Consider the following 14,200-nt stretch of genomic DNA (forward strand, 5'->3'; position numbering starts at 1 on the left):
AATGTGTAAGGTGTAGTGGGAAACTCAAGATCATCTCCTATTGCAACAGGATGCAATTCAGGCCTTATATTCAAGAGTTGTAAATCAAGACGTGTTTTGTGGTTATCTTTAGTCTTGCCTTTAATATCCATAATTGTTCCAAGAACACTGTCACATATATTTTTCTCAATATGCATCACATCCAAATTATGCCTTAATAACAATGTTTCCCAATATGGTAGCTTAAAGAATATACTCTTCTTATTCCAATTATCACCCCGTTTGTCATGAGATATTTTTGTCTTTCTAGTAGTATCCTTACTTAAGATTATGCCTTCTAAATCCTGGACTTGACTTAAAATATCTTTTCCAGAAAATTATTTAGGCGGCAATCTCATTTCAACTATACCATCAAAGGAATTCTTATCCTTGCGCCATTTGTGGTTCAATGGGAGATAACGTCAATGGCGCATATAACACTCTTTACCACCATTTGTCAATCTCATTGAGTAAGTATCCTTATTACAACAAGGACATGCTAACTTTCCTTTTGTACTCCATCCAGATAAATATGCGTATGCCGGGAAGTCATTAATTGTCCACAACAAAGCAGCACGTAAAGTAAAATTTTGAGAAGTTGATGTATCAAAAGTTTCTACTCCAGTGTGCCACAACTCAATCAATTCATCGATCAACGGTTGCAAATAGATATCAATTGCATCTCCACTACTCTCTGGACCAGGAATTAACATGGATAAAATGAAGTTAGACAAGTTCGTACACATCGATAGTGGTAAATTATAAGGAATAAGGATCACAGGCCAAATGCTATATGTTGTTTTTGCATTTGCAAATGGTTGAAACCCATCACTTGCGAGACCAAGTCTTACATTGCGAGCCTCTAAGGAGAAATCTTTATATCTTTCATCAAATGATTTCCATGTCATAGAATCAGCTGGATGCCTTAAAATTTCATCATCAATCCTTGCATCATTGTGCCATCTCATGTAAGGGGCAGTTTTTGAACACATAAATAACCTTTGCAGCCTTGGTTTTAGTGGGAAATAACGTAATATCTTCTTTGGAATTTTCTTTCCATTAGCTTTGAATTGAGTTCCCCCACTATGCCTTTCCTCCTTCCATCTAGATATTCCACACACTTCACAAAAATCCAAGTTCTTATGGTCTTTCCAAAATAACATACAAATGTTTTTACATGCATCAATCTTTTCATAAGAAAGGTCGATATCTCTAATAAACTTTTTAGCATCAAAATATGAATCTGGAAGATCAAAATTTTCTAGTAATATTTCTTCCTTCAACAATTGCAACAACATGCTAAATGATTTATTTGTCCATTGCCCAACATTTTTGAGATGAAGTAACTTTATTAATGCTGACAATTTTGAAACCCTTGATCCTTCGTACAAAGGTTCTTTTGAAACATTTAATAATCTATAAAAAAATTTAGCTTCATCATTTGGTTCCTCACTAATATTAGCATGGTTTGAATCATCATAATGTGGATGTAAATCTCTTAGAAGATCTTCCATGAAGTAATCATTATCATCTACTTCAGTTTCCGAATTGTGTAGTTCTAAATCATCCTCTGGCTTTTCTCCATGATGATACCAAAATCTATAATTTTGAAGTATTCCATAAACAATCAAATGCATTTTAACATATTCCCTAGACCCAAAATGTGCATTTGCACATTTAACACATGGGCATCGAATTTCATTTGTTTCTCCTGTTCTTTCAAAAGCATAGTCTAAAAAATTTTCAATCCCCTGTCCATATGCTTCACCAAGTCGATCATTAATAAGATCCATCCATTTCTTATCGGGTGTCATTCTATATTCAAAAAGGTGGACAAATTTAACTATAAATCATATTCGAAGGATCCCTACGGTAGAAAATGAAGAGGAAATACAAGTAATCAGATTCTAAGGATCCCTGCCATAGAAAACGAAGAGAAAATACAAATAATCAGATTCTAAGGTTCTCTGACATAGAAAATGAAAAGAAAATACAAGTAATTAGATTCTAAGGATCACTATTGTAGAGAACGAAGAGGAAATACAAGTAATCATTCTAAGGATCCCTACCATTGAAATTGAAGAGAAAATATAAGCGGTAATAGAAAGGAAGAAAGGAAAATATCTCACCTGAAATAGGAGCTTGGAGATTGTTGTCGGACTGCCGATCTTTTGATTTTCTCTGTGACGATGGAACTGCAGTGAGGAGTCGTCGTCGCGTGCTCAAAGCCCTAGAGGTGGAAGGGGAACAAAACTACAGTGAACCAACAATGTCACTGCAGGAATAGGGTTTCCCTATTGCTTACCGGACCTGCTGATCTCTTGAGCTCGACGGCAACAGCAAAACCTGAGAAAGATGAAGAGTCGTGCGCGCCTTGCTAACCACCGGACTTGCTGATCTCTCGAGCTCAACAACAATGATAAAATGCGAGGAAGATGAAGAAGCCCCTGCTGCCCGCTGGACCTGCGCGCCCCTGCTGCCCCTCGGACTTGTGTGCCCCTGCTGCCCGTCGGATTTGTTGATATCTCGAGCTCGACGGCAATGGAAGAAGGCGAGGAAGATGAAGAGTCACGCGCACAGGGGGATTTGGGGGGCTTAGACGCATATATGTGGCAAAAATAAGGTTTGATGCATTTTGGGGGGAAAAATACCGTGGGTTGGATTAGGATATGGGGTTGAACGCATGGGATTAGATGAGGGTAGAGTTTAATGCTATCATTTTATTTATTTGAGTCAAATGTCATCTCAACCATTGGATTAGAAGATAGTTTAGTATTTTGATTTGATTTATCTCAACCATTGGATGAGATAATTTTGTGTCTTCAATTTAATTTAACTCTCACTTTTTGAAGCCTCTGCATTTTCCTTTTTGACTATTTTTAGTAATTTTATATTTCTTATTTTTGGTATATTTATGTCGTTTCTATATTCATGTGTGAATTAATGAACCTAATATTATCCACTGTGTCAATTTTTATTACAATTTTTTCTTAAATAGTTAGAATGTTGTAATAACGACGGGAGGAAATCCCGTCATTAAAGATCTTGCAATAACGATAGGAGGAAATCCTGTCGTTAAAGGCATGACATTAACGACCAAAATAACAAATACGGTCGTTAATGCCAAAGCATCAACGACATGAGTAAATACCGTCGTTAAATGCATACACAACAACGACAGGTACTAAATCCCGTCGTTGTTGAACCACCAATAACGACGGTATTTGATATCGTCGTTAATATTCATCGTTAAAAATAGATTTTTTAGTAGTGATTCTTATTTTTAGATTTTGAGTAAAAGTTATATAATCTAGAGCATAATTTGACATTCACAAACACTCAAAATTGCTTCCATATAACTAGAATCTACTTACGTTATTCAACTGCCCAAGGCTAGTAGCACATCTTCTGTGTTAGCCTAAAGATGAGTTCACGGAGGTACTTGAAGTGAGCGAATAATCTTTTATGATCATATATCTAGAATCTAAGAAACGTTTAGCAGAAGGTCTATCAAACTCCTTAAACCATTTAAACTAATATAGTAATTTTAAACAAAATAACTATATAAACCAAACATAATTTAATTTCTTATTTAAATCAATTAACTTGAATAAATCTAAAGAAGTAAAAACCAAAAAACATGAGTAAGGATTAGGACTATTTAAGACTTACAAAATTTATAAGGTAAAAAATCTTCTACATGAATAGACTCCAACAAACTCTAATTTATAAAAAATAAATAAGAAATAAAATTTAAAAAAAAGCTAAAAAATGATAATAGAGATCGGCAAAGATAGTAAAATAATTTATTGATAATCTAAAAATAAAATGACATATGCAACGAGAACAAACAAAGTTTGCCGAAGAAAAAATATATATTGATTTGACCAAATTAAAGGTTTCAATAAATTAAAATTTTATCTTATCAGATAACACTTGATTTTTTATATTTAATAAAAGGGGCGTTATTTATTAAAATACTTTTTCTCATAGTAAAAAATGACAATAATAAATTAAAATCATAAAAAAAAAAATCAAAAGAAAACTCCATCCGTCCAATTTTGAGACCTAGAGTTTCGCAACAATAACTCTGGATAAAATTGATAAATATTATAAATATTTTCTGGAGACCTAGTGAATGTTCTAGAGCTGTTTCTTATTTTGTCAAAAAGGTTAAAAGTTATTTTGGTAAATAAATATATTTTTTTGATAAATGTGAAAGTTAGGTAGCTATTCTGGATGTTTTTGAAAGTTTCATGCTAAATTGTTGTATTTAAATGGATGTAGAGTGGTTAATCCCTTCGTGCTCACTTTTTTATTTTTTTGTCAAACATGTTTGCGCTTGTCTTGTCTCTTTTCTTCCTCCTCGTACTCCTCTCCTCTCTTCTTCTCGCCGGCGGCCGAGAAGCAAGAAGTAATCCGGCGATCCGAAAGCTTCCGCCCGGCCCTACGAAGCTCCCAGTCATCGGCAACCTCCACCAGATACGTGGCAATCTGCTGCACCAGTCCCTATGGGAAATGTCCAAGCAGTACGGCCCGCTCATGCACCTAAAGCTCGGCCAAGTCTCCGCCGTCGTCGTCTCCTCCGCCGCCCTCGCCAGGGACGTCCTCAAGACGTTTGACCTCGATTGTTGCTCTCGCCCCCACAACGTCGCCACCGTCATGCTCACCTACGGCGGCTCAGACATCGGCTTCATGCCTTACGGCGAGCGCTGGAGGCAGCTACGCAAGCTCTGCACCGTCGAATTCTTCAGCACTAGAAAGATCAACTCTTTCACGTCCGTAAGGGAAGATGAAATCGCGAGGATGGTGAAGCATATCTCTTCTCTCATCTCTGGCTCCCTCGCCGTCAACGTGAGTGAGCTCTCCTTGTACTTCACCTGCAACACGACATGCAGGACAGCCTTCGGACGAGACATCGCCGGAGACGACCTCAACGTTTACGACGTGCTCAGGGAAGCGCAGGAAGTGGTGGCTAGCTTCTTCATGGCAGATTACTTTCCCCTGCTCGGGTGGGTCGATGTGGTGACGGGGATGAAATCCAGACTTCGGAAATCGTTTCTTGAGCTCGACGGCATCTACCAGAAATTCATCGATTGTCACCTCGACGTGAAGAGTCGATCAGGAAGTGAAGAGAATGAGGATTTATTAGATGTTCTGCTTCGGTTGCGGAAGGATGAGCAGATGACAGAGGAGAACCTCAAAGGAGTTCTTACGGTGACAATTATTTTCAATTTCGATGTCAAAATGAATTGTCAAAGTTAAATTTCATTCAATTATCGGCAGGATATTTTCATCGCCGGTACCGATACCTCGTCAGCGGTGGTCGAATGGGCGATGGCGGAGCTCATCCGGCGGCCAGAGTTGATGAAGAGAGCTCAAGAGGAAGTGAGAAGATGTGTGGGGAGAAGCAAAGGAAAGGTGGAGGAGAGTGACCTGCACCAGCTTCACTTTCTCAAATGCATCGTCAAGGAGACGATGAGGCTGCACCCACCGGCACCCATGCTCCTCCATCGGGAAACCATGCACCCAGTGACTTTAAGCGACGGGTACCAAATTCCTCCCAAGACGACGATCTACATGAACGCATGGGCGATTGGCAGGGATCCGGATGCGTGGGAGAGACCGGAGGCGTTCGACCCAGAGAGGTTTGTGAACATGGCTTCACCGTCTGTGGACTCGTTTGCACACTATGACTTCAAGCTGATTCCGTTTGGCGAGGGGCGGAGGATTTGCCCGGGGAAGAATCTGGGGATGCTGATGGCGGAGGTGGCGCTAGCCAACCTCTTGTACTCTTTCGACTGGCAGTTGCCGCCGGGAATGAAGGAGGAGGACGTGAGCATGGAAGAAGCGCCGGGGGTCACTGTGCACAGGAAGCATGATCTGTGTTTGATGGCCGCCAATTCTGAGGCAAACTGAGCATGTTGTTCATCTCCAATACAGTATGGAACTGAACAATAAGACACTACCATAATAAGATATTATTGTCATAGTGTGTACTATCTTGTAATTTTACCTACCGAATATAGCTAGCTTATGTACTCTTCCTGTTTGAGATCGTTGACAGAGTCATCCAATATGTGTGGTCTTTCTTTGTTGATGAAATCACTACTCACCAAGGAAGATGAAAGAAGGGAGCGCCAAACCACCATAAATACCTGCAAAACTAGGAGAAGGAGAGTTAGAATGAAGGTTAGTGGATGTCTTGACTTAATCACTCTAACATTTAAGTTAGTCTTTGATGGAGGAAATTAAAAGATAAATAGCAGAGAAGTAGAGCGTGTTTATATGATAGCATATGTATACAGGAGTCTTCGTCGACTCCTACTATAAGGCTCGTACTCGTTTAGTACTTTCGTTAGGTAATCACTAATAGTTCGTAAATAAGATTACAACAGTAGGTACAAGAACTATTAAAACGAAATACCGACAACACTAATAATAAAAAACTTGAACTGTAAGTTGTCGGAGAAGCTTCGCAACGTCACAAGGGCAAGGCGCAACAGAGCAGTTGTAGAAGAAGTTATTGTGTTTGATGCTCCGTGGAGGCCTTCTTTTATAGACATGCTCCGGGCACCCGGATCCCTTTCGGGCGCTCGGATCCCTTCTGGGCACCCGGACCGTGATGTAGGTCCGGTCAATCAGCACGCTCCATATCTATGACGAGATAAATTTTACCTTCCAGGCGCCCGGATCCCTTCCAATGCCCCGGATCTGTTCCGGGCGCCCGGACCACCATTTTCCAGAGATTTTTTTTCCTGTAAAAAAATGTTAGTCTAAGGTAAAATAAAAGTTAAACTACCCTGCAAAACAAAAGTTAGCACAATTTATATCAAACAGAATAGTAATTAGATTCCGTCTCCTCTAGACCGGAATCTAGTTACGATCTCAACTTAGATTTCCGAAAAGGTTCTAAGTTGGATCAACGCCTAAGTTCTCTAATTGGGAACGCGTCCTCACCAAGTCACTCCCCTCTAGTGACTTACTTTAACTTACTTGCCAGACATCCGGTCAGCCTGTCGACTCGTCTAGACTTCGTGCCAGCTACCCAGTCAAACCCGTTGACGTAGCTGGACTTCTTGCCAGCTATTCGATCAGCTCGTCGACCTAGTTGGGCTTCGTACCAGCTATCCGGTCGGCCCGTTGACCTAGCTAGGCTTCGTGCCAGTTACCAGGTCAGCCCGTTGACCTAGCTGGGCTTCTTGCCAACTATCTGATTGACCCGTCGACCTAGCTAGGCTTCTCCTGCACACTTCATCAAAGTGTTAGATCACAACGAAACTAACTTAACCTATTTTATTATTCATCAAAACCTGAGTTAGACCGTCAGTGCTAACCGCACCAACAGTGAGCTCCTTTTATAACACCGCTAAGATAATGTTCTCTTCTCATTAATTGAATGTCGTGTCATGGTAAAAATATGTCTCATCATTATATCTCTATTGTATGGTATTACTCATACTCCGTATCTTGTATAATCATACCGCTCCATGTACTTTGATACTTCGACATGTTATAGTGCTATTTACGCCAGCCCACAATATAGAGGTCCATTGGGCGTAAGGGCTTAGGCCCTTGGCCCATTAGGTAAAAGAGGACTACGTTAGAGAGTTGAGCTAATTGAGAGTAGTGAGTCGTGTTGGTGCAATCAACTTCCAGGATTTTGATATTTATTTGACAATATGTTTAATGAAGTCCAAGTTGTCAAAGTGACTAAAGACTTAGCTAGTGGTGAGTAGTTTACCGAATGACTAGCAAGTCCAAGTAGTCAAGGTGACTGAAGGTTTGGTAGTGATTAGTAATCTACCGAGTGACTAGCAAGTATAGATGGTCAAGGTCACTGGAGGCTTGGCAGTGATGATAAGTCTATCGAGTGACTAATCCTAACTCCTAACTGGGAGTTAGACAGATGAAAAGTCATGGAGGAGTAAATTCCAAATAAGTGTGACAAAATGGTTTCTAGTTGACTACACATGATCGACCGGACTAACAAATCTTGAATGTTGCTAACACTACTTTACTTTATTATTTTATATTTATTATGCTCACTCGGTGTTATAGGAAAGTCTTAGTCGAAGGTTGATCAGATACTGAGAAGACCTAGAGAAAGTCCAAACAGGTCTGAAAGATCAAATGTTTGGAGGGTAAGTTGCGGTAAACTCCTAGAGTAGAGTGGTGAGGTTATGTCCCAGTTGGGACAACCTAAAGTGGTGATCCAACTCAGGAAACTAACAGAGGTTTTTAAGTTGAAATTATGACCGCCTTAACTTTCATATTAATGCATGGATACCTATCTGTTTTGTAGAATCATTATTATTATACTGTGCTAACTTTATTTTATAAAAAAATGAAGTTTGGCATGATCCAAAAGTTTGGTCATCCGAACAAGGTGGGTTAGTCGATTAAACTCCAATGATGAGATTAAATCAGATTCGAATTAAACTGAAGAAAGAAATATTTGTTCAATCGACTGATAGTATAACCAGTCAACTGATCATATTTGTTAACTAGAGATCAGATAGATCGAATGATATGAGAAAGGAAATAACAAAGTTCAATCGACTGAATATATGATCGGTTCACCAAATACATTTGGTAAGAAAAGATCATATCATATCTATTGGGAATACAATCAAAATTCCACATTAGAAATACATGAAAAATATTATGAGTTTGTAATATGAAGATATCTCTATTGGTATGAGACCTTTTGAGTAGAGCCTAACAACAAATCCATGAGGACTTAGGCCCAAAGTGGGCAATATCATACTGTTGGACCCTGTGGTTATTTTTGTAGGGGATCGATGGTTGGATATGTTGGTGCAGTGGAGACCGGCAAGAGGGGGGTGAATTGCTGAAAACAAAAACAAACTATACCCTCCTCGGATTTCAACTCAGAATTTAAATCAGCAACTAAATTAATGAAACAGAAAAAGAAACATGAATGGAAAAGACTCAGAGATTTAACCTGGTTACAACCAAGGAGGTTGTTAATCCAGGACAGTAGAAAAGCGTAGTAAGAAAAATCTCCTTCTCTGAAGGCGGAGAAGCCTTTTACACTTTTGAAGCTCACTAGTTGCTTAGGAATTGCTAACAGATTGATTGCTTGAGTTGTTGTTGAATTCCTAGCTCCAGGGGCCTTTATATAGGCCTTGGAAATCTTATCCCGAGAGTCCAAGGCGCCTCCAACTCAATCTGCGGATAAAACTTTATCCGCAGCGCAAACGGTCAAACTGGCCTGCTCAAGGCGCCTTAAACCCATTCAAGGCGCCTTCAATGTGTTTAAGGCGCCTTCAATGTGTTTAAGGCGCCTTCAATGTTCCTGCTACAGTAATTTCTGCTACAGTAACTTCGAGCCTCTTTTGACTCCTTTTCTTCTTCACTTTGTCTTCCGAAGCTCCGTTTGTTTGGGTGATTTCGGCCAACCGAAATAGGGCTCACCCGAACCCAATTTTCGGCCTTCCTCGAGTAGCCTTCCGTCCCGGCTTAACGTCCCTCGAACGCCGCGCACGCTCTTCACGCCCACCGGAGTACTCTTCCGCAGCTTTCTCGTCCTTCGGACGCACCGAGCCCGTCGGCTCCCTTCCCGTGCCGTCCTTCTCGCTAGCTGCGTCTTCCGCTCGACTTCCTGTGTTCCTAAGCTCCTGCACACTCAGACACAGGGATCAAACACAGCAGGACCTAACTAACTTGGTTGATCACATCAAAACTACCACGGGGTCCAACAGGATAGACGACGCCCCCAAATCAATTGATCTTCCTACACTTGTTAGTATGCGCAGCGGAATATACAAAACAAACAAGCTAAAGGAAATTACACTAAAGACAAGAAAGAATGCAAACTAAGCTACACGATTATTTACGTGGTTCGGAGATAAAACTCCTACTCCATGGCGTGTCCTTGAGGTGGACGATCCCTATCCGTCGGTGGATTACTCCCCGGAAAACCTCCGGCTAGCTCACGTAGCTCCTTGTGGGTGGAGAAACCTCACCACAACTCTCACCAATGATTCTTTACAAGCTAGGGCACAGGTAGACTACTAATAGAGATTAACCACCTCTATTTCATCAACTATAACCAAGCTCCCAAGCTTTGGTTATATAGGTCGCGGGTTGAAAATCTCGCCTACCAGTCAACTGCCAAAACATGCAGTCGATTGCCCTCTGTAGAAATTTGACCGTTATATCCCAACGGCTCGATACCAGTCGACTGCTAAAACTTGCAGTCGACTGGTGCAGTCAACTGCTAAAACTGCAGTCGACTGATCCACACTGACCGAACGAATATAACCATTCTGTTCGCACCCAGTCAACTGCGCGGTCGACTGCTAAAACATGCAGTCGACTGCTACAGTAGCGCTACAGTATTGCTACAGTAGTGCTACAATGAAGCTACAGTAAAACTCTAAAACTAGGATTTTACTCCGAGTACAATCTCTCGTGCACTCGTACCCTCACCCTTATGACTCACTTGATGCTTCTTTACAGCCTTGACCTCTTGCCTTCAAGCCTACTTCCTTTGGCTCTTGTCCCTTGGATGCATTCAAGCCCGCGGCTCGTCCCAATGTCATCTTTTGCGTATGCCTCGAAGTCGCTTCCCTCGGCCCTTGTCATCGCTGCCTTGTGTACGATCCCTCGAATGCTCCATCCTTCACCGGATCCGAAGCCATCACCCTGAGTCACATGTGTATCCTCTAAACCTGTACAACTCAAATACACATATCAAATACAAGGGTGAACCTAACTTAAACCCTTTGCCCAAACACCAAAACACATGGTCACACGGACCATTGGGATTGCTCCAACAATCTCCCCCTTTTTTATGTTTTGGAAATACGTTTAAGTTAGGGAAAACAATAGCAAATAAATATGCTAAAACAAATGGACTTACGTTGCCAAGACTACACACTTAGAATTACACCACCGAATGGACTTACGATGCCAAGGCTACACACTTGGACTTACAACGCCGAATGGACTTACGATGCCAAGGCTACACACTTGGACTTACAATGCCGAAACAATGTATCATGCATTGGAACCTATCCCAAGGCTCCCCATTGAGTTAGGAATTTTCCCACAGGGATTTTTAAGAACCTATCCCAAGGTTTCCCCTACGCAAAGGCACTAAGGTTTTCCCAACTAAACCTTACTTCTCCCCCTTTGCCTAACATCCAAAAAGCTTTCGAAAAATATCCCAATTGTTGAAACCTTATCATCCAATTGACCCTAAACTCATGTATTTATCCCCCATGGATCCCATACATCTATACGAGCTGACCCAGTCAAAATCCAGTGCTGAAAACACTTTCAGACTAGTATCAGTCGACTGCAAGAAGTACCAGTCGACTGCCCTCATGAAAACGAGATTACAGAGATATTCTGTGCTAAAAAACACTGTTACCAGTCGACTGGTAACTGTACCAGTCGACTGGCACACTATTCATGAAAAAATCAACCTTTTCTGGCCAACTTCAGAAAATGCGCCAGAAATTCCACAGACCTCCAAAAATTCTCAAATTTTGTGGAGAGGTCTATTATATCAATGTCTACTTGGGAAAAATATATACAAAAATATATTTATCACAAATCCCAAGATTGACACAAAATACAAAACTCTTTGAGCTCCTCCTAGAGCTCTTAGCCTTAGTCACCTCCCTAGGTGACTCATCCATAATGGCTAGGCCACATCGGTGCACCTCCGGTGACACTTGGCCTACAAATCTAACCTTTTTAACCTTGGACACCTTGTCCTTGGTTAGTTTCTCCTTACCTTTAAATGACTTTCCCTTGCCATTTATTGGCTTCTCCTTGCTATAGTCATATGCAACTCTAGCATAAGACTTTCCCTTAGCCTTGGAGACACTAGATCGGTATCCCAAACCCGATCTATCATTGTTGGGTCTTTGGCTACCCAACACCATACCTAAACTCTTAGATCCAACATTGAATCTTTCTAGGGTTTTCTCTAATTTATCAAGCTTTGCCTTCAAAGCTTGATTTTCCCTTTCTAGGTTCCTAACCCTAGAATCAACATGTCCACCATGGACATTCCTATACCTACCCTTTCTAGGCATGTGTCTCCCCTTCTTGGGATTAATGCCTTGAGTTTCCTTAGGTCTACCATTTCTAGATTTATCATGAATAGACACCTTAGGATTATGATCTACAATTACCCTATTCCTATCATGATATTTGAAACCAAAATTTTACATGGGTAAATAATAAGAATTATTTCTAGCATGCATGGAGGAATTTAAATTTGACTTCAAATTTAAATTAGGGTTTACCTTACCCTTTACCTTTGGAGCTCCCCCTTGACATGAGTCTCCATTCTTCCTCCACTTCTTTTCCCACATCCTTAAATGCCCCAACTTTTTGAGCTCTCTCTTCCTTAGGCATTTGGTGTGGTATTGCTCTATTTCACCACAAGTGAAGCATTTAATGTGCTTCTTCTCCTTCTTCTTCTTGGCACCATCATTCCTATAACCTAAATTAGTATCTAAAATAATTTGAGTGGGTTTAGGAGTTACCTTCTTACCCATTAAACATCTGCTTTTATAGTGTCCCCTTTCATTGCGTCTGAAGCACACAATGTGATCTTTTGACTTTGTTTCGGTGGAGGTACTCACTAGGTTGACTTCTTCCAAGATTTCTTCTTTTTCTTCTTCACTTGTCTTGGATTTTTCTTCAACCTTTGAGGATGTAGATGCTATATCTTCCTCATCCACACTTGTGAATGACCTTTCTTCATCCTTTTCCTCAAATGTGACCAAATTCACTTCCTCTTCTTCTTTTGATGTTGAATTGGTCTCCACATCCGATTGATCCTTCTCTACTTGAGCTTCTTCATCTGTTTCTTCGGATTTTTCCTCCTCTTGTGTAGACAAAGGTTCTTCCCATGGAACCTTCTTTATCTTGCTCCACAAATCATGGATGTTCTCATATTCACCTACATGACTCATCATGTCATTAGGTAAAATATCAATTAAAATCGATATTAACTTTGAATTTGCCTTTGATCGTGAGGTTTGCTCCTCCGTCCAATGACGCGGTCGGAGTCTCTTTCCCTTCTTGTCCTTCGGAACTTCGAACGACTCTTGGACCACCATTATGGTGTCCCAATCCGTGTTGTAAAAGACCTCCATCTTCATCATCCAATATGTGAAGTCCCATAAGCCTCCGCCTTCAAACTTTGGTGGTTCTATCAAGCCGGTCATCTTTGCTTCCTCGGCGGTTAGTCCGACAGAGAGCGGCCTAGCTCTGATACCACTTGTAGGGGATCGGTGGTCGGCTTGAAGGGGGGTTGGATAGACGGTGCCCCCAAATCGATTGATCTTCCTACACTTGTTAGTATGCGTAGCGGAATATACAAAACAAACAAGTTAAAGGAAATTAAACTAAAGACAAGAAAGAATGCAAACCAAGCTACACGATCATTTACGTGGTTCGGAGATAAAACTCCTACTCCACGGCGTCTCCTTGAGGTGGACGATCCCTATCCGTTGGTGGATTACTCCCCAAAAAACCTCTGGCTAGCTCACATAGCTCCTTGTGGGTAGAGAAACCTCACCACAACTCTCACCAAGGACTCTTTACAAGCTAAGGCACAGGTAGACTACTAATAGAGATTAACCACCTCTATTTCGTCAACTATAACCAAGCTCCCAAGTTTTGATTATATAGGCCGCGGGTTGAAAACCCCGCCTACTAGTCGACTGCCAAAACATGCAGTCGACTGCCCTCTGTGGGAATTCGACCATTACATCCCAACAGCTCGATACCAGTCGACTGCTAAAACTTGCAGTCGACTGGTGCAGTCGACTGCTAAAACATGCAGTTGACCGATCCACACTGACCAAACGAACATAACCATTCTGTTCGCACCCAGTCGACTGCGCGGTCGACTGCACCAGTCGACTGCTACAGTACTGCTACAGTAAAATCCTAAAACTAGGATTTTACTCCGAGTACAATCTCTCGTGCACTCCTACCCTCACCCTTATGACTCACTTGATGCTTCTTTGTAGCCTTGACCTCTTGCCTTTAAGCGTACTTCCTTTGGCTCTTGTCCCTTGGATGCATTCAAGCCCGCGACTCGTCCTAATGTCATCCTTCGCGTATGCTTCGAAGTCGCTTCCCTCGGCCCTTGTCCTTGCTGCCTTGTCCACGGTCCCTCGGA

General features: G+C 41.3%; 2 protein-coding genes across 2 annotated transcripts; one reads left to right on the forward strand and one right to left on the reverse strand.

The window, feature by feature from the left end:
• Positions 1 to 440: 440 nt before the first annotated feature.
• Positions 441 to 1,832, reverse strand: LOC122031244. Its single transcript, XM_042590381.1, has one exon. The coding sequence runs from the start codon at positions 1,830 to 1,832 to the stop codon at positions 441 to 443; it is 1,392 nt and encodes a 463-aa protein (XP_042446315.1).
• Positions 1,833 to 4,314: 2,482 nt separating this feature from the next.
• On the forward strand, positions 4,315 to 6,073 carry LOC122030865 (cytochrome P450 71A1-like). The gene is made up of 2 exons (XM_042589913.1): positions 4,315 to 5,235; positions 5,305 to 6,073. Exons 1-2 carry the CDS (start codon positions 4,351 to 4,353, stop codon positions 5,935 to 5,937), a joined length of 1,518 nt encoding a protein of 505 aa, XP_042445847.1. The 5' UTR covers positions 4,315 to 4,350; the 3' UTR covers positions 5,938 to 6,073.
• The last annotated feature ends 8,127 nt before the right edge of the window (positions 6,074 to 14,200 follow it).

Source organism: Zingiber officinale, chromosome 11A (assembly GCF_018446385.1).
Source record: "Zingiber officinale cultivar Zhangliang chromosome 11A, Zo_v1.1, whole genome shotgun sequence".
NCBI classification, from domain to species: domain Eukaryota; kingdom Viridiplantae; phylum Streptophyta; class Magnoliopsida; order Zingiberales; family Zingiberaceae; genus Zingiber; species Zingiber officinale.

Bases quoted from the DNA above. Each gene is read 5' to 3' on its own strand.
- LOC122031244 (XM_042590381.1), bottom strand. From the start codon at position 1,832: ATGACACCCGATAAGAAATGGATGGATCTTATTAATGATCGACTTGGT.
- LOC122030865 (XM_042589913.1), top strand. From the start codon at position 4,351: ATGTTTGCGCTTGTCTTGTCTCTTTTCTTCCTCCTCGTACTCCTCTCC. The intron at 5,236-5,304 runs GTGACAATTATT...AATTATCGGCAG, and splicing joins ACCTCAAAGGAGTTCTTACG to GATATTTTCATCGCCGGTAC.